The following is a 24,437-nucleotide window of genomic DNA, read 5'->3' on the forward strand; positions in this document are numbered from 1 at the left end:
AAAAAACCCAAAAAACAAAAGCCCATGTTTTTGGTGAGATGGTGAGATGGCTCAGTGGGTAAGACTGCTCTTCCAAAGATCCTGAGTTCATATCCCAATAACCACATGGTGCTCACAACCATCTGTAATGAGTTCTGATGCCCTCTTGTGGTGTGTCTTTTGTTTGTTTGTTTGTTTTTTGTGTTTTTTTTTTTTCGAGACAGGGTTTCTCTGTGTAGTCCTGGCTGTCCTGGAACTCACTCTGTAGACCAGGCTGGCCTCAAACTCAGAAATCCACCTGCCTCTGCCTCCCAAGTGCTGGGATCATTGGTGTGTCTAAAGACAGCTACAGTGTACTTACATATAATAATAAATAAATCTTTAATAATCTTTTTTTATTTTTTAAAGATGTATTTATTTATTTTATGTATATGAGTACACTATAGCTGTACAGATGGTTGTAAGCCTTCATGTGGTTGCTGGGAATTGAATTTTAGGACCTCTGCTCGCTCCGGTCAACTCCACTCACTCAGTCCTTGCTCCCTCCGGCCCAAAGATTTACTTATTATTATAATACATAAGTACACTGTAGCTGTCTTCAGACTCACCAGAAGAGGATGTCAGATCTCATTATGGATGGTTGTGAGCCACCATGTGATTTCTGGGATTTGAACTCAGGACCTTTGGAAGAGCAGTCAGTACTCTTACCCGATGAGCCATTTCACCAGCCCATAAATAAATCTTTAAGAAAAAAAAAAGCCCATGTCAAACCATTGTCTTGCTCTCTAAGCCTGCTGATCACGATATAGCTAGCTCCGGCTCCAGTACCCTACAAGCCACCATGCTCCCCACCAGGATGATAATGGACTAAACATCTGAAATTGTAAAAAAGAAAAAGTCTCCAATTAAATGCTTATTTTGATATGAGTTGCTGTGGTCATGGTGTCTCTTCACAGCAGCAGTGACTAGGGAATGTATCTTTAAAACAAGTACAAACTCTACAACTCCCCCAGAAAGTTGAAATTCTCTTAAGCATATTATACACTTGATGGCATTAAGCCACAAGTACTACAAGTATGTAGCCTGGCAATTAAAAAAACAAAAACAAAAACAGGATAAAATGAAAATTCTTGCTGGGCAGTGGTGGTGCACGCCTTTAATCCCAGTACTTGGGAGGCAGAGACAGGTGGATTTCTGAGTTCAAGGCCAGCCTGGTCTACAGTGAGTTCCAGGAAAGCCAAGGCTACACAGAGAAACCCTGTCTCAACAAACAAACAAACAACAACAACAAGAAACTAACAAACAAACATAAAATGAAAATTCTTTCACTTTTCTCACTGCTACTAGCCCGGTTTCATAGGACTCAACCTAGTATGTGTCAGACACCTTCCTTAAGCTTTCTGTATGTATTCAGCAAGTTTCAATTCCTTAACCACTTAGTAAGGTAAGGGCAATCATGAATCCTGTGGTAATCTTAATTCTCTTAAAAAGAAGCTGAAGGATCAGGCAGCCAAGTCGGGGCTACTTAAGGGGCCTCCCTCCGTGTTTTTAAATTTTGAAAAACATAAGTCATCACATATAATTAAGTATCAAAAAGGAATTTCGGCCGGGTGTCCCAGACACGGCTGACGCTCTCGCGCGGCGCGACAAGCGGGGTCTCTCATTGACCGCGACAGTACCTCGTTCGGGTCTGCCCTGGCCTCTACAGGTTTCCAGGGACAGCCGCCGCCTGCGCCTTCTCAACCAGTCTTGCTAGAGTAGGCGTATACTTTACGAACAAAAGCGTCCGGAGTGACCGCCTGTACAGCCAATCAACGCCGAGGACAGACCGGCGGGCCTGGTTCAGTGCAACTTTCAATTGGTGGAGTGGGCCTAGAGGAGGCGGGACGAAGCGGAAGTCCCGCTTCCTTTGGCGTTCCAGGCAATCACAGTGTCTTGGGAAAAAAAGGGTTAGGCTGCATCGTTGTGTAGCGTTCAGGGAGTCTCGAGGGCGGGGCGGGGACCCGGCGGGTCGCTGAGGTGGGGGTGGGTAAAGGACGCTTTCCGAGGGCGCGCGGAGCGGAGCTGGTGACAGACACGCACGCGCGTGTGCGCTCCCTACCACTGCGCGGCCCCGGGACCCCCGTCGGTGGCTGAGCGGCCCGGCGTCCGCGCCACAGCCGTCTAGGATTCCTGTCTAGAGGCGTCCCCGGCGTCCCCAGCCCGGATCTGCGAGCTCCGGGCCGGGGCCGTGCCTGCTTCTGCCGGCATCCCGTCCCCCCCGTCGTTAGAGGCTGTCCCTTAACTCATCTTTCCGAACGCAGAGCCGGGTCCTCGCGGCCCATGCTGGCCGCTGGGGACCCAGGCAGCCTAGGTCTGTCTACGGCCGGCCAGCCGGCCACCATGGTGGCCCTGAGGCCTGTGCCGCTACTCCAGGGGGGCTAATAGACCCAGAACGCGGGCCTAGGGGTGAGGGGATCCCAGGCCAGAACCCCGCGCCATGGCCGGAGCCATCGCTTCCCGCATGAGCTTCAGCTCACTCAAGAGGAAGCAGCCCAAGACGTTCACGGTGCGGATCGTCACCATGGACGCCGAGATGGAGTTCAACTGCGAGGTAACCGGTCGCCAGCCCCGACGGGCTAGGAGCGGAGAGCCGCGGAATCTCTGCCGGTCTGGTCTCGGCGCGGGTCCCTACCCAGTGGGGTGCCCTCGCTGTGGTGACAGTCGAGGTGGAAGCTTAAGGGATTCTGTATATATCATTATCTGGAACCGGAAGGGGCTTTTTAGGGCCAGATCACAAGTTAAAGCTAGTTGTTGTTGTTTAAAGTGGGTCTCCTGGTTTTGGCATTTCCCAAAGGTTAGTTTCATTCATTTGTTATTGGGAAACACTGGAATCTTCAGTAGAAACGAAGGGGTGTATAGTGTGTAGAACTCGCGCCTAAAACTCCAGGGAGTTTTTCCTAGGTATTAACTGTGTACCCTAGGTCTTAAAAGTTATATTGGAAGTTTGTACTTTTCCCTCTTCCAAACTTTTAAGTTTCTGGGAAAAACCCTTAAAGGAAAGAGTGTCTTACATTTACTTTCCCTAGTTTCTATCATTTGTTGAAGTGTGTGTGTGTGTATGTGTGTTTGTTTTCAGGGCCTTGTGTATGCTATGCACGAACCCCATCACTGGGTTGTATCCACAACCCTGAACACTTGCTAAGTGTCAGACATTTACATATTTACACATTTGACAACAAAACAAAACAAAAAAGCCAGCCAGACTGGTACCTGTGACTCTGGAATATACTTGATTTGGTTCCCTGACCTATTGCTTTTAAAATCCTTGGAATCTTCAAAGTAATAGGTTTCTTTTTGTGTGTTAATGAGTAGGATGCTGTTGTTAGGTTATAGTAGTTTTAGAATCCAGCCTGGTTCCCAGAAAGGATCTTTAAGGTTGGGACTTCTCAATTCTTCCCTTAAGATGAGAGTGAAGGTTAAGTTGATCACCAGTAGCCAGTGATTTAACCAACAATGCCTATATAATTAAGCATCCATGAACTCCTGAAAGGATGGCTTAGAGAGCTTCCATCTGAACATGTGCTCTAGTAGTGGGTATATAAACTCTGCCCATTTTCCACTTGCCTTACCTTTGTCTTTTGTTTTTTTGAGACAGGGTTTCTCTGTTGTAGCCCTGGCTGTCCTGGAACTCACTCTGTAGAACAGGCTGGCCTAGCACTCAGAAATCCACCTGCCTCTGCCTCCTAAGTGCTGGGATTAAAGGCATGCACCACCACTGCCCGGCCACATGCCTTACCATATACATTTTAAAATATCTTATAATATTTTGTGCCCCTTGTAATATCCTATGCAAAATAGGTAAATGTGAGTTTTTTTACCTAAGTTCTGTCAGGTATAGTACTAAATTAACTGAACCCAAAGAGGGACTTGTGGCCAGTATAATACTGACTCTCAAGCAGTTTAGTCCTTGCTACCCAAAGTGTTGATTCATGGCCAGCAGGATTGGTAGCCATTACAGTAAGTCAGGAGTTGCCAAACTGTTTTTAGCACTGGCTACATAGTAAATCATTTCAGCTTTACTGGGCTTTGGGGATTCTGTTGGAACTACTCAAGTCTTTAGCTTTGCGCTTCTATAGGATTGACTTATGCAGGATAGTATCACAACTCTACTGACATATTCTGTTCCAAAACTGGTGAAAATACATCTGAAAACAACCTTTGGAAATAGTTGTAAGGGTGATGGACAAACACAGCAAGAATGGGAATGTAATAAGGTGAGTGGCAGTAGTTTCAGTCAAGACTGTCAATGCTGATTTCCCCTTCTGATGAGTTAGAGAAACTCCACTACTTGTTGCTGAGGTGAAGTCCTAGGGAGGTGCACTTGAATGGTAGGCCTCTTTATTCTATTCAATCACTACTCGTGGAACAGGATGTGGCATACTGAGATAATTCTGCTCTAGCACCAGCTTTGACTTGTGAGGTGGGTGGTTATTTGATGGTAGGGAAGGCAACTTGCAACCTCTACCCATTGTGTTTTATTCACCAAAGACTCAATCCTAGATTTGGTGGGGGAATGTGACAACTCACCAAGAGAAAAGTTTGCATTATCTCCTTCCCTATTTCCAGAATCCTGGTTCAGAGATTTTTATGTGAGGAGTGGAGGGGCCAGGACTTAAAACAGAGAGTTGCTGACTAGGGATATAGCTCTGATAGAGCACATTCAGGCGGTCCTAGAGTCAACTCCCCAAAAAACAAGCAAAACCCAGATTGTCCTAATCTTCCCCCAAAGGAAATAACTCACCTGAAACACAGTGGGAAAGTTCCTGCCTGAAGGCAGTCTTGAGAATACTAGCTTTTAGTGAGAGAAGGCTGAATTGTTTGAAGAAAACAGCCTGGACTGCATGTTTTCCAATTTGCAAGAATTTATTAGGAAATTCTCCTTAGGTAAGCATAAATATCACTCACTCACTCACCTCAGAAGCAGTTCCCTCAGAGTAACCATTATTTAGTAGGCTAGTTTGTATACAAGTTTTGCCTTAGGGCATTGTTACAAATGTTAGAAAACAAGCCACAATTCCAATTTAACAGTTGGATGATCCTGGAAAGGGAGGACTAAAACCATGTCATTCAAGGTCATTCAAAGCAACAACTCCCTGTGAAAAAATATCATAGGCTTTCACACTGTGTGGGCTAAATAGATTTTCTTAAAATCATCCAAACAATAAATAGTAAGACTTGAAGTAGGTTTGATGGTCTACTATGTCTGTAATCTTAGCACTTGGGAGTCTGAGGGCTGGAGAATGGAGCGTTCAAGGCCAGCTTGAGGTACATAGCAAGTTTTGCCTCAAAAACTCAAGGACAGTGATAGAATGCCCCTCCCCAAAGCCTTGATAGGGGCACTAGGGTCACTAAAATATATCATCTGAAATGTCCAGCAGGCTGGAGAGAAGGCTCAGCGGTTAAGAGGACTGACTGCTCTTCCAGAGGTCCTGAATTCAATTCCCAATCTGTAATGGGGTCTGATGCCCTCTACTGGTGTGTCTGAAGACAGCTACAGTGTACTCATAAATAATATAAATCTTTGAAATATCTAAAACATTAAAAACTATGAGGTGCCTGCCTTTGATTCTAGCACTTGGGAGGCAGAGACAGGTGGATTTCTGAGTTCGAGGCCATCCTGGTCTACAGAGTGAGTTCCAGGATAGCCAGGGCTATACAGAGAAACCTTGTTTTGAAAAACAAAACAAAACAAAACAAAAAAACAAAAAAAAAAACTAGGAGATATGCAAAGAAACTAGAAAGTATGAGTCATACAAAGAAAGAGGTGGGTGTGGCCATGCTAGCTACAGAAGTGAGAGTGAGAAGGGGTCAGATTAACAAAAAAAGCTTTTGGGGGAGATTGTGCAGGCCATAAACTGCTTTCCAGGAAAGTATGAGGATCTGAATTTTGATCTTGAATACCCATGTAAAAGCTGTGCTGGAGCTGGGCAGTGGTGGCACACGCCTTTAATCCCAGCACCTGGGAGGCAGAGGCAGGGTAATTTCTGAGTTCAAGGCCAGCCTGGTCTACAGAGTGAGGTCCAGGACAGCCAGGGCTATATAGACAAACCCTGTCTCAAAAAAAAAAAAAACCTGTGCTGGAGGCCGCTCTCTAGAGCTTGCTAGGCAGTCTAAATCATTGAGCTCCAGGTTCAGTGAGAAGAGTAATAAAAAGATACTTGATATTGACCTCTGGCCTCTGCATGTCCAAGTGCACTTGTGTACCACATATGTATACATCTCTATACATAACACACGTATTTATTCATGTACACACACACACACACACACACACACACAAACACACAAGATTTAGCCATTATAAATATATTACCAGAATTTAAGGGAAGCACAAAGTAGTTAAGGAAGTTACCACAATACTGCCAAATCAAATGGAAATCCCTAAAGAGAGGAAGAGAACCAAGTGAAAGTTCTAGAGCTGAAAAGTACCGTAGTTGGACCAAAATACTCAGTAGTGGAACCTCAGTTATAAATTTGAACTGTCAGAAGGAAGGAAGAAACATTGGTGGTGGTGGTGGTGGCAAATGACTTTAATCCCAATACTAGGGAAGCAGAGGCAGGTGGATCTCTGAGTTCAAGGCCAGCCTGATCTTAAGAGCTAGTTCTAGAACAGCCAAGACTACACAAAGAAACTGTCTTGAAAAACAAAACAAAAAGATAAATAAATAAAACAAAATAGAAGACCAACTAAGAATTGTATATCTAGCAAAGTTGAATATAGTTTGGTCATTTCAGAGTGGTGAAATGAAGAGATAACTAAAAACTGGAAGGATTTATTACTCAAGGACCTGCTTTACAAGAAAGTATTAAGGGGTCCTTCAGGCTGGAAGTAAGAGACCTCAGATAATAATTCAAATTAAGAAAATAGTAGAGGTAATTATGTGATCATATAAGATACTGTAAATGCATAGTTTTCTCCTTTAGTGATTAAAAAAGTGTTTAAGTGTTTAATGTTGGTCATATAGCATGTATTATATATATAGCACATTGGTTAACAATAACACAGAAAAGATGTGTTTGAACAAAGCTGTAAGAGGCTAAGGAAATGACTACAGATGGTAAAAGAGTGACTGTAATGGTGAGTTACTGTGCATGTAAATTTGATATGTGTATATACTAATACCACATCAGAACATTTCTGAATCACTAAAACTAGTTTAAACTAGAAGTTGATTTTGATAAGTCAAGATTATATGATAAGCTCTTGAGCAGCTACTAAAAAGATCTAAAAATATGGAAATGGGTTAGAGAGAAGACTCAGTAGTGAAGAATATTAACTGCTCTTGTTGAGGACCCAGGTTTGCTCCCATGTCGCAGCTCATGACCACCTGTAACTCAGTTCCAGGGGATCTATTGCCATCTTCTGGCTTCCACGGGCATTGCATGCATGTGCACACTGATAGGGGTATTTGGTCCTGAACATTGAACCTCATGCCCAATGGCAAATGCTGTTCCCCTGAGCTGTTTGTTCTTTTCTTTGGAGAAGGAAGCAGCCCAAGTTTTCATACAGCCCATGTTGGCTTTAAACTTGGTATCTAACTGCAGATTACCTTGAATTACTTATTTTCTGCCTCTGTTTTCCAAGTGCTGGGATTATAGACATGTGTCTCCATTCCCAGGTGGAGAGATACCTCAGTGGTTAAGACCATATCCTGGCTGGTCACAGCGGCATACACTTTTAATCCCAAAAGTCACTTTAATCTCAGGAAGCAGATGCAAAGTAGATCCCCAAGTTTGAGACGAGCCTGGTGTACATATAGTGAGTTCCAGGACAGCCAGTGAGACCCTGTCTGGAAAGAAAAGGAGAAAACAAACTAAAAAAAAACATACAAACAAGAAGAAGAAGAAGAAAAAAAACAGACAGTATTCTACCTCAACTTGCAGAAGAGCCAAGTTTGGTTTCTAGCACCTATATCACGCAGCTCAGCATCATCTGTAACTCCGGTTCTAGAGAGATCTTATACCCCTAGCTTCATGTGCACTGGGACTCATACATGCACAATACCTACATTTACACATAATTAAAATAGTAGAAGTAATCCTTAAAAAATGATTCGTAGATCCAAAAATAACAGATAGTATGTTCAACTTGGGTATGGTTTCTCAGCTTTAGCGCTGCTGATAGGATGGGGAAGCAGTCCTGTGCACTGTAGAATTTTTTGTTTTGTTTTTTGAAACTGTTTTCTATGTAGGACTGGCTGGCCTGAAACTTACTATGTAGTATAGACTAGCCTCAAACTTGTAAATGATTTCTTAGTGTGGATTAGAGGCTTAGGCTACCAGGCCTATAAACATTGTAGGATATTGATCAAGTCCTCTAGCTTTTGATCCTAGTAGCATTCATCCATCCGTCTGTCTGTCTGTCCATCCCTAGTTGTGACAAAAATATTTTCAAACATTAAATGTCCACCCATGCTACCACCTACACATACATTGAGTACACAGTACAAGTCTGTAGAAAGGGATAGTAGTAGTAGCAGTCAGAGAAGCATAATAGTATAGCAGTTTTTAAACTTTTCTTTTAAAAGATTTTTTTGTTTTGTTTTGGTTTTTTGCGACAGGTTTCTCTGTGTAGCCTTGGCTGTCCTGGAACTCACTCTGCCAGCTTAAAAGATTTATTTATTTTATGTATATGAGTACACTGTAGCTGTCTTCAGACACAAGAAGAGGGCGTCAGATCCCATTACAGATGGTTGTGAGCCACCATGTGGTTGCTGGGAGTTGAACTCAGGACCTCTGGAAGAGCAGTCAGTGCTCTTATCCTCCTCTGAGTCATCTCTCCAGTCCAGCTTTTAAACTTTAATGGCACACAAATGACATGAAGATGTTAATTAAACCTGGGTTTCTCTGTAGCCCTGGCTATCCTGGAACTGGAACTGGATCTGTAGAACAGGCTGGCCCTAAACTCATAGAGTGCCTCTGCCTTCTCAAATGCTGGTATCAAAGGCATGTGCCACCACCACCCGGCTGAGAAGTCTTATTTCTAATTAGTTTTCAGATGATGCCAAGCTGCTGGTCCAGTGACCACAACTTGAGTAGCAGAGCAGTAATCGAAAGCACATAGACTTTAAATAAGACAGAGTGAGACTTAAAGTTCTGCCCTTTTCCTACCCACTTCTGCTTAGACTGTGATGATATGTATGTAAGCTCTATGGACCTCAGTTTCCGTATCAGTAAAGTGGGACCAATAATACTAGCCCTGCACACTGCAGAAGGATGTGTGATGCTTAGTCCCCACAGAAAGAAGCAGCAGAAAGGCCATAACTGGCAGAGGCTTGCATCACTTTAGGCACAGCTCTGTTGTGCTTTTTGTTAAGTCATTGCATCTCCCTTGGACTTCAAATTATAGAGGAAACACTGTTTATAAAGGGTGTTTTAATATTTTGTTAAAAGTAATAATAGTTTGTTCTTTGTTATTAGAGAGCTTAGAGAAGCAAATAGTCTCATTCTCTGCCATGTTTTTGTGCCAAGTTTATGCAAGGAGATGGCAGATGCCTTAGGGAAAAAAGAAAGCCAGTATTTGTGGAACTCTTGGCTTTGTTAAGGTCAAATGGTAGTGACCTTCCAAGAAGGACTCGATTTTAGAACCATTGGTAGCTGCCATGTGAGTCATGTTACCTTATGGCAATAAGTTCAGGATTTTTGCTGTAGAGATGAGGTGGACTCTCTCTTGATCTATTTGCTGCATTGCACAATTGGCTTGATGCTCTAGAAGATTTTTCCACTTGAGAGATTTGGTATTTGTCATCTTGAGAAAGTGGACGCTGAGTGTAATTTGCCAGGAGGCTAAGTGGTTATGTTATTTCTTATCTAGGCTGGAATCTTGCTCTAATAATTCAATCTATCATTGAGATGAGTCAAATATGAAAAATTTCTCAAAATTGAGCTGTGAGAGATTTTAATACTGTATTATATAAAAAACAAAGCCTTCTCATGTTGGTTGGCATTTTAAATGTTTTTACCACAACCAAATGGGATTATTCTCAATTGAATGCCAACATTACAGGTCATTATACCATATAACAAGTAGATATAGTTTGTCCCTAACAGAAACAACCTTCAAAGGGGGGAAAGCAGAAGGAAGCATAATTCTGGTATCTTTAGTATAGTCTTTGTTCCTATACTTCCAAAAAGGTAGGCATGTAACATCTAGATATTACGGTTGCCATTTTATAGGTTGTATAGGATATTAGGACGGTGTGTGTGTGTTCACTAAGGAACTTATTACAGAAGAAAGGCTATCATCCTCTTGCCACCAATATCCTATGGGTAATAAATAGATGTGCATTTGAATGGTCTGTGGTCTGTGGTATGGACAGCCAGATGAAGGATGAGCTGGTGGAGAGGCACAGAGCATGCTGGTTAGTGCTGTCGTTTTATGGACGTGGTACCTGCCCTTTAGTGGACCAAAGGACTAGGGAATAGCAATGACTATGTTTCATGTACAGTACTCAGTGGTTTAAATGCATGATTCCATTTGGAAACAGGGCTTCACTTATTCATTCGAGGGAGACTGAGTTCCCAGAAGGGTTAGGCAGCCAGCATCACTTAATAGAGATCAAGGCCATTTTGGACAAGTGTATTTTGGTTTTTGTGTTTTGTTTTTTGTTTGTTTTTGTTTTTTGAGACAGGGTTTCTCTGTGTAGCCCTGGCTGTCCTGGAACTTACTCTGTAGACCAGGCTGGCCTTGGACTCAGAAATCCGCCTACCTCTGCCTCCCAAGTGCTGGAGTTAAAGGCATGCACTACCACTGCCTGGCTGTCATTATTTTATTTATTGAACTGGTGTTAAGATTCTATCTCAAGCCGGGCAGTGGTGGTGCACACTTTAATCCCAGCACTTGGGAAGCAGAAGCAGGCAGATTTCTGAGTTCGAGGCCAGCCTGCTCTACAGAGTAAGTTCCAGGATAGCCAGGGCTATACAGAGAAACCCTGTCTCAAAAAACAAAACAGAAACAAAAACAAAAACAAAAAAAACAAAAAAAGATTCTATCTCAAAGCCATTTTGTGAACTTGCCAGTGGGCTTAGATTTTGTTGGGTAATGACATGACTAACTCTTTGCTGTATTGCCTTGATGGTTAGTTTGTCCTTTGGATCACCTGAGCATTTTTTATAAGAGAAACTTTTTCAGTTGCCCATGATCAGCATGGAATTCATGCTTTTGGCCTAAAGTAAAGCTTATTTTGCAATAGTTAAGTATTTTCTAGTTGCATATTTCACATTCTTTATGGTCAGAGTGGTTCTTCCTTGGTTTTTAACCTGTCCAAAACATGTGGTGTGCCCAAAAGATATCAACTGGTATCTTGTTTCTCTTTCTTTGTGTATTGGAGTTGGATCCCAGGGCCTGTGGTGTGCCAGACTAGCTCTTTACCAAGGAACTAGACCCCAATATTGGTTTAATTTTATTTAACTTTTTAGAAGTTCACCTTTCCCTTCCCTCCAAGTGTCTCCAGTTTTAGAGGAACCCTCATTGAGATTATCAGAATACAGTTTCTGTACAGTAAGAGACTACAGGCATGTTGAAATACATGGCTCCTTTCTGAGTTTCAGAGGAACTCCTGTGGGTGTGAAGGGGGAAAGACATGGACACATAGACAGACAGGCAGGGAGAGAGACAGACTGAGAAACTGAGGAAAGGTACTGAGTTTTCAAGGTGTTCATAATCCAGTTAGAGATGGAAGACATAAGTTTTTGTATATATACACAACAAATATTTGGACTTTAAATCATATTAAATTATATGAAATTGGTATAGAAGCCATGTGACAGCTACTTAGCTGAGGCAAGAGGATTGTTTGAACCAGGAGTTTGGGACCATCCTGAGCAACATAATATGTGTGTCCCTTTAAAACAAAACATAACAATGACAAAAAACCCTTTCTTAGAAACATGAATATCAGTGAGTGCTAGAACAAAACTAGGCAGATATATGGGTCTAATGAGTACTAAGATCTGTCTGGGAGTTTGCTGGGCAAGCCTGGCTACAGTTGGGCTCTGGAGGGCTACACACCTTCTCTGTATGTGGTTCCCTGTCACTTGTATAAGATCATTGAGAACCTTGAGCTGGGGTCTGAACATCTGGTGTCTAGACTGAACTCTTTTGGACTTGTCAAATCTCCTTCTCTAGTCGTTCATCTGAACACTAGAGGGAAGAAGTCACATTTCAAAGGCCCTCAGCATCAGTGTCTGCCTTAGCATAGTGATTCCCTCCTTCCATTTTTGTGAGACAGCATCTCACTGTGTAGTCTCAGCTGTCTTCTTTCTGGATCCTTCTGCTTCAGCCTCCTGTGTGCTGGGATTACAGATATACACTACTTTCTCAGCTTTTTTCTTTTTTTCTTTTCTTTTCTTTTCTTTTCTTTTCTTTTCTTTTCTTCTCTTCTCTTCTCTTCTCTTCTCTTCTCTTCTCTTCTCTTCTCTCTCTCTCTCTCTCTCTCTCTCTCTCTCTCTCTTTCCTTCTCTCTTTCTTTCTTTTTATGACTCCCCAATGATTTGTGCTAATTTCATGTTGTTGTCCAAGAACATTGTTTGGTACTTGTTTAGTTTTAATTTCAGAGTTTAAAGCATTTGAGACTTAGAAAACTCAGAACTTGAACTGCATTTTCTCAGAGTTACTGATCGCTCTGGCTAGCTGGTGAGGCTTTTTGTTTCAGGATGATGTGTTCTATCTCTTATGTATGCTTGTCTAGCTTAGAGACTAAATCCACATTTTAGGATACTTTCAGCTTGCAGAAAATTGTTAGTAGTGCTGGCTTCAAGAAGTAAGTTTGTTTTTATTGTGTTGGAGATGGAAACTATGACCATAGGCAAGCCCTCCTTTTTCTCTGAGTGACATCCCAGGTCTTAAACCCTAAACTATAATAGTGGGTTCTGAGAGGCTCAAGATGCTTGTCACAGTTGAGGAATCTCTGGCACCACTAGGTGGAGACAGAGGACAGAATTTTCTATGACTTTTTTCCCCCTCTTTGCTTCTTTCACTTATATTCCTGTTTTTCTCCTTTGCCAAATTCAGGCCAAGTATAGGGAAATTCACAGAAACTCTTTGTTCATCTTGTTGCTTATGGTCTTTGGGCTTCAGTAGTTTGCTAGTTTGACTTTCAGATAAAGCTGAGTCTAGAGGTATTGTGGAACTTATCTGGACAAGTCTGAGGTTTTAAGTTCCCCAGCAGTGCCTTGCTGATTTTCTGATTAAGTCAGTCTCATAAGTATTCTTGCTAGAAGTCTTCAGACCTCAGTACTTTTCACCATTCTACAGAACTTTTAAACACAACTCTACTCATTCCTATAACTTACTGTTACTTTAGTATTGCTAAAGTCAGTGTTAAATCTTAGAATCAGGAGCTGGAGAGGTGGCTCAGCGGTTAAGAGCACTGACTGCTCTTCCAGAGGCTCTGAATTCAATTCCTAGCACCCACATGGTGGCTCACAACCATCTGTGATGGGATCCAATGCCCTCTTCTGGTGTGTCTGAAGACAGATACAGTGTACTAATATACATAAAATAAATGAATAATTCTAAAAAAATTTTTTTTTAATGTTAGAATCAGAGACAGAATGTGTAAATTTTGTGGGTGCTGCATGAGCTGGTTTGCATGCTTGGGTTCTGCTATCCAGAAGTTTATGTGAAGAGAGGCGATGCTTGACATTGCATTGGTGCCTGCCTAGCTGGTGCTTTGCTTCTGAGCTTTGTCCCCTGTACTACTGAGAGGTTGGTTGGTTTGTTTGTTTAAACTTTATTTTGACCTTTTGTGCATGTCACATCATGTGCCCCAGTCCTACTCATCTCCTCTTCACCTTGCAACCTCCCCTCCAACAGAGAATGGATCTTGTTGTAAAAGCTGCAGAATGTCACAATGAATCCCCCAGTATACCCTTTTGTCCACACTTCTTTGCTTACAAATATTCATTGCAATAACTTATTGGTCTGGTATGAGGCCTCTGGCTTCTGCTACTCTATTGATACTGGAACCTGTTGTTGCTCTGTGTCATGGAGATCCTGTAGTTTTGGATCTGTAGGACTGATCCCTTCATGTACTCCAGCAGTTAATTCATTGGTGAGGTAGATATTGGGGTGGGTCAGTTCAAAGCCTTAGATCTGGACCTGAGAGTTGTCTAAGCTAGTTAGCCCTGCTGCTCTCATGCCCTTGGCCAGCTCATCCTCAGCCCCCACATTCCAGGCCAGCTCTCTTGTGCTGCTCAGGTGAGGTGCAGGGAGGGCTTGCTTTCCTGACTGCTGAAGCAGGTTAGAGGCAGGTCACTGAGAGGTTTTTTTGTTTGTGTTATGTACTAGAGATTGAGCCCACAGCCTTGAGCATGCCCAGTAATTGCTCTTCCACTGAGCTATTTCTCTAGTCCTTTTTTTTTTGTTTTGTTTTGATTTTTTTGAGACAGGGTTTCTCTGTATATCCCTGGCTATCCTGGAACTCACTCTGTAGACTAGGCTGGCCTCAGAAATCTGCCTGCCTCTGCCTCCCAAGGGCTAGGATTAAAGGCTGCACCACCACTGCCCAGCTTTTCTAGTCCTTTATTAATTTTACTTTTATTGGAAAGTAAGGGTGTCAGTGGGGTTGTCTGAATTAGCCTTGAACTTACAACCTTCCTTCCTCAGCCTCTTGAATATATGACATTGTGAGACTGTGCCCTAGGTATGGACAGTATCCAAGAAGGAATAATCATTTAGCTAACATTCTACAATGGGTTGGCTGTATTTGATGTGTTTGATAATTTTGCATAATGTTGAGGCACTTGAAATTCTGCCTTGTTGAAGCTGGAGAGATGTTTCTGTGTTTAGGAGTGCTGGCGACTGTTCTAGGGGACTCCCGTTTAATTCCTAGCAGCTACATGGTGGTTCACAACCATCTGTAACGCTAATTCCACGGAATCTGATGCCCTCCTCATAGGTCCCAAGAGTACATACAGGGAAAACACCCTTCACATAATTTTTTTTTCTTTTCTTTTTTTATTTGCAGAGGAAGAACCTAAACAATACATTATCATGCATGTATTTATTTATTTATTTATTTATTTATTCACTTATTTTAGTTTTTTGAGACAGGGTTTCTCTGTGTAGCCCTGGATGTCCTGGAACTCACTTTGTAGGCCAGGCTGGCCTTGAATTCATAGAGATCCACCTGCTTCTTATCTCCTGAGTGCTAGGATTAAAGGTGTGTGCTATCACTGCCCAGCTCTCCTAATTTTTTAAAATTAAATTTAATGTAAAAAATTGAGCATTGTATTTTTTTTTTTTTTTTTGGTTTTTCGAGACAGGGTTTCTCTGTATAGCCCTGGCTGTCCTGGAACTCACTCTGTAGCCCAGGCTGGCCTTGAACTCAGAAATCCGCCTGCCTCTGCCTCCCAAGTGCTGGGACTAAAGGCGTGCGCCACCACCGCCCGGCCGAGCATTGTATTTTTGCTTCCTGTTGTGTTTTTTTACTTTTTTGGTTTGTTTTTTTGTTGTTGTTTTTAGATAGTCTCTATAGCTCAGGCTGGCTTCAAATTCTCAGTTACCCTTTTGCCTCAGCCTCCTGGTGAGTGTAAGGGATACAGGCATCAAACACCACTTCTAGCTTAGGCTTATGACTTCTCCATACCAAACAATCCTTACTATTATTTCTGGAGAATTGTTATTTTTGGTATGTTAAGTATTGTAATCATTGCTAATTGCATATTCTCCACAGCATGGTGGAGACCACTAGTCTAGCTATATAATTCACTTTTGATTGTGAGGCATAAGGATCATAGTAACAGAGCCCAGAGTAAGGGAAAATGTTCCAGAAAGTGCACATTAGTGAATTATTAAGTATTAGTTACATTCTTAGAAATGATTATAAGCTAACAGAATGGGTTGTTAAAAGATTGACAGAAAATTATTCCAGCAATGAAAAAAGTACTATCTGATTTATACAAAAACCATCTCAAACTCATGGACTCAGAGGGTGACCACTTGATGACTGCAGAGGTTGAGCTCCCCAAGAGGTTAAGTGACTTACTTAACACAGCAGGTTGAAGTGTTTATGGCTGTTTGACAGCGCTATGATTGCTCTCATGTTGTGAGCTAACTTCCTCAGATAGATACTGTCTTCTTGGCTTTTGGAGGACAGGCTCTATCTTGCTTTTATAACACTATAATTGTTTCTTTTTTGCTTTGTCATCTGTTATCTGACTTCGAAACAAGTACATCCCCCTTGCTCCAGCACAAAATCTGGAGGTTACACAAGGCATGGAGGAATTAGGGGTGAAAACACTGGAGCCTACTTAAACTACGTCACTGAAGTCACAGGTTGGTTGTGGTGGTAGGAGGAAGGATCTGGAATATTGATCTCTTCTCTGGGCTCACTGCTGATCCAGTAGTCACTCTCCATTTGGGTAGGGAAGATTCCAGAAGCTGCAATCATAAAGACTTTTACTCCTAAAAACCAGTAACTTATTTTGTTTGAAAGAGTAAAGACTGAATCAGAGTTTAGAACTACATCTTGTGCTTCCCGAAGTGTTGTGATTTGTTTCTTCCTAATAGTGCCTTTTGTTCTGTGGAAAATTTTCTTCTTTGGTTTTTTTTTAAGGTTTAGATTTCTTTCCTAAGATATTTTTAGAAAAAGGGAACCAGTATGTGTCACCAAAGGGGGAAATATGTATCTTAAGGCCTAGTTATGTAATTAGAATTTTAATAAGGAGTGTCATAAATTCTTGCTTCATTGCAATCATTACTTAGGAGTGTTCTACTCAGAAGCCTCATCTAGCTATCATCATCATTATCATCAACATCCCCAGCCAACCACAGCACTTATGGAGTGTCCACAGATTGTGCAGCACTTGTTTATATTCTGAGAGACTTAAAATAAGTGCGTGTGTATCTGTGTGTGTGTGTGCTGTGCCCTTGGCTTTAAAGAATTGGTGGTCTGTAGAACTGGAGAAAAGAGAAAAGACAGGACTCTTAGGAGAAGATAAACTTATTTTTCCATATATGTGAAGTACATACTAACTCTTACATGATTTTGGGTGGATAGTGAAAAGAGTAGAAGGAATACTTCTTAGAAAGGTCTAGAAGCATGTAGCTTTGCTGACTTGGGAATGTGTAGACTGAGTTCTAATTAGATCAGGTAATTGGTTGAAGGAGAAAAATACAATGATGAGGCAGGAGAGATGGCTCAGCTGTTCTTTCAGAGGTCCTGAGTTCAATTCCCAGCAACTACATGGTGGCTCACAACCATCTGTAATGGGATCTGATGCCCCCTTCTGGTGTGTCTAAAGAGAGCAATGGTGTACTCATATACATAAAATAAATAAATCTTTAAAAAAAATCCAATTGATGGAAAGCCTTGAAACTATTTTTTTTTTTTTAATTTTTTTTGAGACAGACTTTCTCTATATAGCCCTGGCTGTCCTGGAACTCAGTCTGTAGACCGCTGGCCTTGAACTCAAAAATCCGCCTGTCTGCCTCCCAAGTGCTGGGACTAAAGGGGTACATCACCACTGCCTGGCAAAACTAATAATTTATATATACTGAGTACAGTAACAGATGGTCGGAGGAAGAGGAAACTAATTGCTATAGTTGATTATAGCAGAAACTGACATGGTAGGAGTATGGAAGTAGGCTTGTTTAATTGGTTGGTTGTTTTTGTTTTGTTTTTCCCTTCCCTTTCTCCCTCTTGCTCTGGCTCTCTCTAGCTCATAGGTTCTTTATTTGTTTTTCATTATGGATAGTTGTAAGCTACTGTGTGGTTGCTGGGATTTGAACTCAGGACCTCCAGAAGATCAGTCAGTGCTCTTAACTGCTGAGCCATATCACCAGCCCAAGGTTTGTTGCTTTTTGAGACAAAGTTTCACTATGTAGTCCTGGTTGTCCTGGAACTTGCTTCACAGACAAGCCTGGCCTTGAACTCAGAGATCCGCCTGCCTCCTCTTCCTAAGTGCTAGCTAGTATTAAAGGCATGCTCCAAAACCATCAGGCTAGCTTGGTGAATTTTTTTCTGTAAAGAGAAAGTTTCAGCTTGTGATGAGGGATATAGGCTTCAGGACTGCTTCAGGTTTTGATATAGCAGCAAAAACAAATCAGATTTTCTATTTTATTATTGTTTCTATTTGGAGGATTCTTTGTTCCCCTATGGTGAGTAGTAATGCCCATATGAAGGGATGTGTCCCTCAGTCGCAACACCAAAATGCAGGCTGTTTTTGCAGTTTAAGTTGAAGGGACAGAAAAAAACGTACTTTTGTGGTATAGTCTTCTCTCTCTCTCTCTCTCTCTCTTTCTCTCTCTCTCTCTCTTTCTTTCTCTCTCTCTCTCTCTCTCTCTCTCTCTCTCTCTCTCTCTCTCTCTCTCTCTCTCTCTCTCTCTCTCTCTCTCTCTCTCTCTCTCTCTGTGTGTGTGTGTTCTGGCCTGAAACAAAGAAACATTTTATGTATGAGACCAGACTTGTCTCAGACTCTTAGAGATCTGCTTGGCTCTCTGCCTCCATGTGCTGAAATTAATGTTGTATGCCAACATGGCTGTTGGTATCTCTTTTTTCAAAACAGATAAATAAGTAAAAGTTGTATTACAACTTGAATACAAGTTCACAAGTCTTTTTTAAATTTATTCTCATAGGCCAGTTATGACTACAAACGTCTGTTGTGGATAACTGTTGAACAGAGAAATCAGTCATCTTGAGTTTTCCATTTCTGAAATAATGGCACACACACGGGGCACAGGCCCTGAGCCAGAGAAGCACAGTCCTTCTGTCATACTATCTGTAAGGAATCTAACCTTTCTACAGTTTTTATGGCAAATGCCAGAGCAGCTTGTGAGCTAATTGGAAGGATCTGATAAGCAAATGGATTCTTTGGTTCCTCTTCTCGTTCTTAATTTTTTTTTTTAATCAATAGCTAAACAGGACCACCATGTAGCTGCTGATTGGCCCACCTCCTTGTTTGTGAAAAGCTCTATCTTGACTTTTTCCAATTGCGAGTTGTGTGTGTGTTTTTCTGTGGGTTCTAACTCTTAGGCATTCACACCTAGCATTCCAGTTGGATTTACTTTCTTCAAGAGAGTTGAAACCTTGTTTTGCTGCGGCCTTTCTTCAACCTGTGGCCTAGTTTGCTCTCAATCTGCAATGTAGTATCAGTGTGTACAAGGAGTTTGATTGTCAGGAGCTGCACAGGTCTACCAGTGAAAAGAGAAATGGAGTATCAAGACTGACAAAGTCAGAAAACAAATGGCAGTGTCAGGATTTTGTATAACCCTGGCCAACTGGTAAGATGGTTGTTCCAGCTAATAGACTCCAATCAACTCCACGGGTTATTGGTGCCATTTGCTTCCTGTAACTGAAAAGTGCTGCATTCTAGCTGTGTTCCTGCAGTGGAGGGTAAGTGTTCAGTGCTATTTACTTAAAACATTCTAAAGTTGATAAATGACAAGTACTTCACTCTGGGTAAAGCTTGTAAATCTAGCCCCTATAAAAAATAACAAGCCGACAGCACTTAGTCCTGTTTATAAAGTTCATACACATCTGTCTTTGATACAGGTGCAATATATATCTATGACATCACACTGCAGCCTGTTAAAGTAACAGGACAGCAAGCACAGCCATAGCCAAGCAGCTTTCCTGAAGGGCACTGTGAGGATAGAAGGCCTGCAGAGGGCATGCTTCTTTCTGCCTAGTGAGGCTGGTTTTCTACTCTTCTGTGCCTTTCTTCTTTTTGCAAACCACCCCTCTCCTTCTGCACAGTGAATACCTGCCTCAGCCTTTTTCCTCCTCTCTAGCTAAGACTAGGGAAGAGGGCTGCAGAAGTTGAATACTCTAGCCAGATGGAAAGAGATAGGTCTAAGTGTACACGTCATGAAAACCAGAGGCTGTTCTATTTTTGTCAGACTGTTCAGAAAAGACTATATACCTAACTTTAAAAAAAAAAAAGCCTACAAATAGCATACGCTACACAGCTTGGCTCCTTGACTTGACGATGGGCAGTGAGGGAATAAAGAAAAGACAGGCACTAAAGAAATGGCCAAGTTACACAGAAAAGCTGGGGTTATGTGGTTGTGTGTGCTCTGATGGCACTGCATTGAGTGCAGGAAACTCTGCACGTTTGTTAAATACAACACAGGGTAGGTGATTAGTCTTGGTGGGACATGCCTGTAGACAAGAAGTCTCAGGCCTTCGATATCCAGGAGGAGGAAACTGTAGTTGCTAGGTTTTGCATACACTGGTCAGTCATTTTTAAACACTGGCATTTGAAATAGAGAAGGTTTTGAATTCTAAGCCTCACAACTGTGGAAGACTTTCTCAAATTCTAGTGGGTCTGAAGCATTGATCCTTGATAGGCATGGCTATGTCAACAATACACACTCAGGAGTTCATCTGCTGTTTACATATTCACTCAATTCAGGCTTCCTCAGCTGCCTGCATACAGGGCTAGCAAGATTACTCAGTGGGTAGAGTTACTTGATAACCTGATTTTTTTTTTTAAGATTTATTAATTTTTACTTTGTGTATATGTATGTTTTGCTTGCATATGTTGTATGTGCACTGCTTGTGTATATGCTGTTCATAGAGTCAGAAAAGGGTGTCAGGATCTCTTTGAATTGGAGTTAGGGCAGTTGTGAGCTGAGCTGCTGTGTAGGTGCTGGTAACAGAACCTATGTCCTCTACAAGAGCAGCAAGTGTTCTTAACTGCTGAGCCATCTCTCCAGTCCCCCTGATGATCTGAATTTGGTCTGCAGGATCCACATGGTAGAAGGAGAGAACCAACTTCCTCAAGCTTTGGCCTCTACATGTGTGTGTCCACCACCTCCCCAAATAAATGTAATTTTAAAGATTATTTTAAAGGTCTGTAGGGCCATCTAATGCCACCAAGGTGATTTATTTGTCAGGTAAAGGTGCTCGTCTCCAACATGATGACCTCAATTCAAATGTTTTGGGGCCCAAGTGGTAGAAGGAAAGAACTAACTTTCACGAATGTCTTCTGACCACACACATTCACATATGCATGTACACAAACAAAAAAAAAGTAACAAAAAAATGAAAGGTCTATCATAATGTAGGTAAATGTAGGTCTGAAAGGCTTATGTATCAGAAACACTGTGTTTTAGCTCCACAGTTCAGGCTAGCTCAGAATTTGTGTTTGTCTTCCAAAGGGCTGGGATTACAGGCTTGTGTCATCAAGCCCTGGCTAGGAATGTTTTAATAGGAAAATAAATAGGAGACACATCCCATTCATCCTGACTTCTACTCATACTATTGTTATATGCATCTCTGCTTTGATCTAGTGTCCTGACACAGCATGGTCCCAGGTCACTTGTGCAGAATGAGAATTGCCACATGTACCAGGCCAAAGCTACATATTCAGCCCTGCATTGAACATTTAGTACTGCAGATTGGATATCATGCTGTTTGTCATATCCTAGAAAAGTACAGAGAACATTCCTTTACTTTGCAACAGCTTGGACGCAAGTGTAGACACACTGTTCCTTCAAGCTGGCATGACCTTCCTTTTGTCAGCTTTCTCCACAAGACCCAGCTCAGCCAGTGTCTCCTCAGTGAAGCACCCCTCCCTCAAGTTTCCTGGGCTCTACTTGTGTTCCCACAACAGCCTGTTCTGTTAGCACTTAGCAGATTCGTTTTTCCTTATTCATTTACCTGTCTTCCCAGTCAGACAGGAACAGGGACTGTGTCTTGTCCTGAATTCATCATTTATCTCCTGTGTTGAGCACAAAGACTAGGATGTAGTGGGTGCTCAATAAATGTTTGTCAAATGAGTGATAGTATGGTTAGCTCGAAGAGAATTGATGGTGCCCTTTCCACCTGTCATCCATCACTGTGGTATGAAGTGGGGCTGGGAGGCTTTAAGCAGCACACCACTTGAGAATCAAAGGAGGGAGGCAGAGTGAGAATTAACAAGAGCTACCCCTTATTGAGTGTTTATTTGCTCTGGGCCCAGCATTGTCTTAGTCTTTTTTAATGTATAAGTGCACTTAATCCTTAGATCAATCTGCTAAGGCAGGTTCTGCTTATTCTCCTTGTTAAAGCATAAGGAAGTTCAATAACTTGCCCAAGGTCACACAGCAACAGCACTTGAGATAAGTACTGGTGGCAGGTAAGTCACTTATCTATACGTTTTTGGCTGGTTCCTGGAAAAAAGCCCTCAGATCTTGAGGTATCCAACTCATGTAATGATTTAACTTGCCTTCTCTATGTCTAGAATAGTACCGGTTGTGTTCTATCCTTAGACTGGAGAAATAGTCACCAGAGTATTTTCTGGGTTCTTTGGATTAGATGCCAGCAGTAGAGTTAGACAGTTGACAAAATATCCTGTTTAGATGCTGGGGATTTTGTTGTTTTGTTGATTATTTGAGACAGGATTGCACTATGTAATCTTGTGTATTCAGTCTTGGCTGAACTGGAATTTACTATGTAGACCAGGCTGACCTCAGACTCATAGAGATCTGCCTGCCTCTCAAGTGCTGGGATTGGTTACACCCCATGCCTGTCCCTTTTTTTTGTTTTGTTTTTGTTTTTGTTTTTGAGAGTCTTACTATAGCACTCAGGCTGACATTGAACTCAGTTCTCCTGCTTCAGCTTCTTGAGTGCTAAGATTATAGGTGTGTGCCAGTATGTATAGCTGAAGTTCAGTTCTCATTTTTTTCATATCTGTGTGTGTGTGTGTGTGTGTGTGTGTGTGTGTGTGTGTGTGTCTCCCAAGTGCAGACACACATGCCTTCAGGCTGGCATGACTTTTTGTCAGCCCCTTTCACCACAAGACCCAGCTCAGCCAGTGTGTCTCCTCAGTGAAGACCACTTTCCTCAAGTCTCCTGGGCTTGAGGAAATCTCTTTTTCTCTTGCCACCAGTGGGTCCTGAGGATCAAACTCAGGTGGCCATGCTTGGTGGCAGGCTGCCTTTACCTTTGAACTATTTCACTGGCTTACTTTGGCTCTTTTGTAAATTCAGAAGTATTTTCCAATAAAACTAAAATATTTCATTTCCCTTAAGAACCCGTTTTGTTCTAGACCTTTATAGAAACTGTTCTTTCTGCAACACCCTTTCTTGCTGTCTTATTTCTTCTCTAAACCCAATCTTGATCTTGGCTTCTCTTTTCCACCATGAGTCAGTTTAGATGTCATTTCTGTGAAAAGGGGATTTCTTTCTTAGACGTCCCAACAGTCTCTGAGTACCCTGTCATATCAAGTGTTTCAGTGTTGAAAACCTCACTCTGATGATCTGTTTTTGGCTGACTTCTGCTCAAAAGTATAAATGTGAAGAAGACTTGTCCCTTGTTACTCATTGGCCCCCTGTACCTTAAGTGCCCCTGTCCTCAGACACAATGTGTGTTCACTGTCCATTTGGAGAAGAAATAGATATATGGACTAACTATGATCTAAGTCTCTGAGCCTTGGGTTTTAATGTCACTTAGTCAGTCATGTTAGACAGCTGCTGTAGGATGTGTCCTGTGTACTCTGTGTACTCTCCATTGGTCACTGGGGATGATGACTAATGCATTCCTAGTTAGAGGTGCCTGCAGTCTACAGTGAGTCATCTGAGAATCAGCATAGTGCAGTACCAGACAGAAAAATAATCATGCTCAGGCAAATCGATTTGTGCCCAGAAAGCCAAGCCTCTCTCCTATAGGAACTTGACAGCTCTCTAGACCAACAGTTCTTATTTGTACAGAAACAGAAATTCAAATAAGGAAGATAAAGGAGATCTTATACATTTGAGAAAGACCATGTTGAGAAGCCTGACCTTTTATAGGTAACATGTAGAGATTAACCAAACAGAAAACTAGGTCTTCTTGTGTTGATTGCTATTGTTTTTGAGTCTTTCTGTGTAGCCAAAACTCGCTTCCTTCCTCAGCCTCTGGAGTGCTAGGATTCCAGGTGTAAGCCAACATGCCTGGCAAAACAAAACAAACAAACAAAACCCACAAAACTTATTACACAAAATATTTTCTTTTGTTTTGGAATGAAGTCCCACTATACTACCCTGGGTTATCTTGAACTTGTGGGCTTAAGCAATCTTACAGTCTTATCTGAGAATGTTTTGTTTTATAAGTAAAGGTCTTTTAAATTTTTTTTTTAATTTAAATTTGTTTACTTTGTATCTGTGTGGGAGCACATATATGAAGATCAAAGGATGACATTGTGGGCTTAGCTCTCTCCTACTGTCTTAGTTAGGCTTTCACAGCTGTGAACAGATGCCATGACCAAGGCAACTCTTATACTGACATTCAGTTGGGCCTGGCTTACAGGTTCAGAGGTTCAGTCCAGTATTATCAAAGCAGGAGCAGGCAGTGTCCAGGCAGGCATGATGCAGGAGGAGCTGAGAGTTCTACATTTTCATCTGTAGGCCACTAGGAGAAGACTGGCCTCCAGGCAGCTAGAAAAGCCCACAACCACGTTGACACACCCACTCCAACAAGGCCACCCCCCCCTTTTTTTTTTTTTTTTTT

The 24,437-nt window shown here is 42.0% G+C and overlaps 1 protein-coding gene and 1 long non-coding RNA gene across 5 annotated transcripts in view; one reads left to right on the forward strand and one right to left on the reverse strand.

Moving 5' to 3' along the window:
- LOC116070683 overlaps positions 1–638 on the reverse strand; it is a 6,758-nt gene extending 6,120 nt beyond the window's left edge. Inside the window, exon 1 of the long non-coding RNA XR_004110503.1 lies at positions 588–638. This is a non-coding gene — a long non-coding RNA (uncharacterized LOC116070683). The remainder of the gene's footprint in view (positions 1–587) is intronic.
- Positions 639–1,917: 1,279 nt separating this feature from the next.
- Positions 1,918–24,437, forward strand: part of Nf2 (neurofibromin 2) — an 84,604-nt gene continuing 62,084 nt past the window's right edge. For all 4 annotated transcript variants that reach the window (XM_031339937.1, XM_031339936.1, XM_031339935.1 and 1 more), the window contains exon 1: positions 1,918–2,572. In XM_031339937.1, coding sequence (XP_031195797.1) covers positions 2,459–2,572 — 114 coding nt within the window. In that variant the 5' untranslated portion in view covers positions 1,918–2,458. The remainder of the gene's footprint in view (positions 2,573–24,437) is intronic.

This window comes from Mastomys coucha, unplaced genomic scaffold (genome assembly GCF_008632895.1).
Source record: "Mastomys coucha isolate ucsf_1 unplaced genomic scaffold, UCSF_Mcou_1 pScaffold22, whole genome shotgun sequence".
In the NCBI taxonomy this organism is placed as follows: Eukaryota; Metazoa; Chordata; class Mammalia; order Rodentia; family Muridae; genus Mastomys; species Mastomys coucha.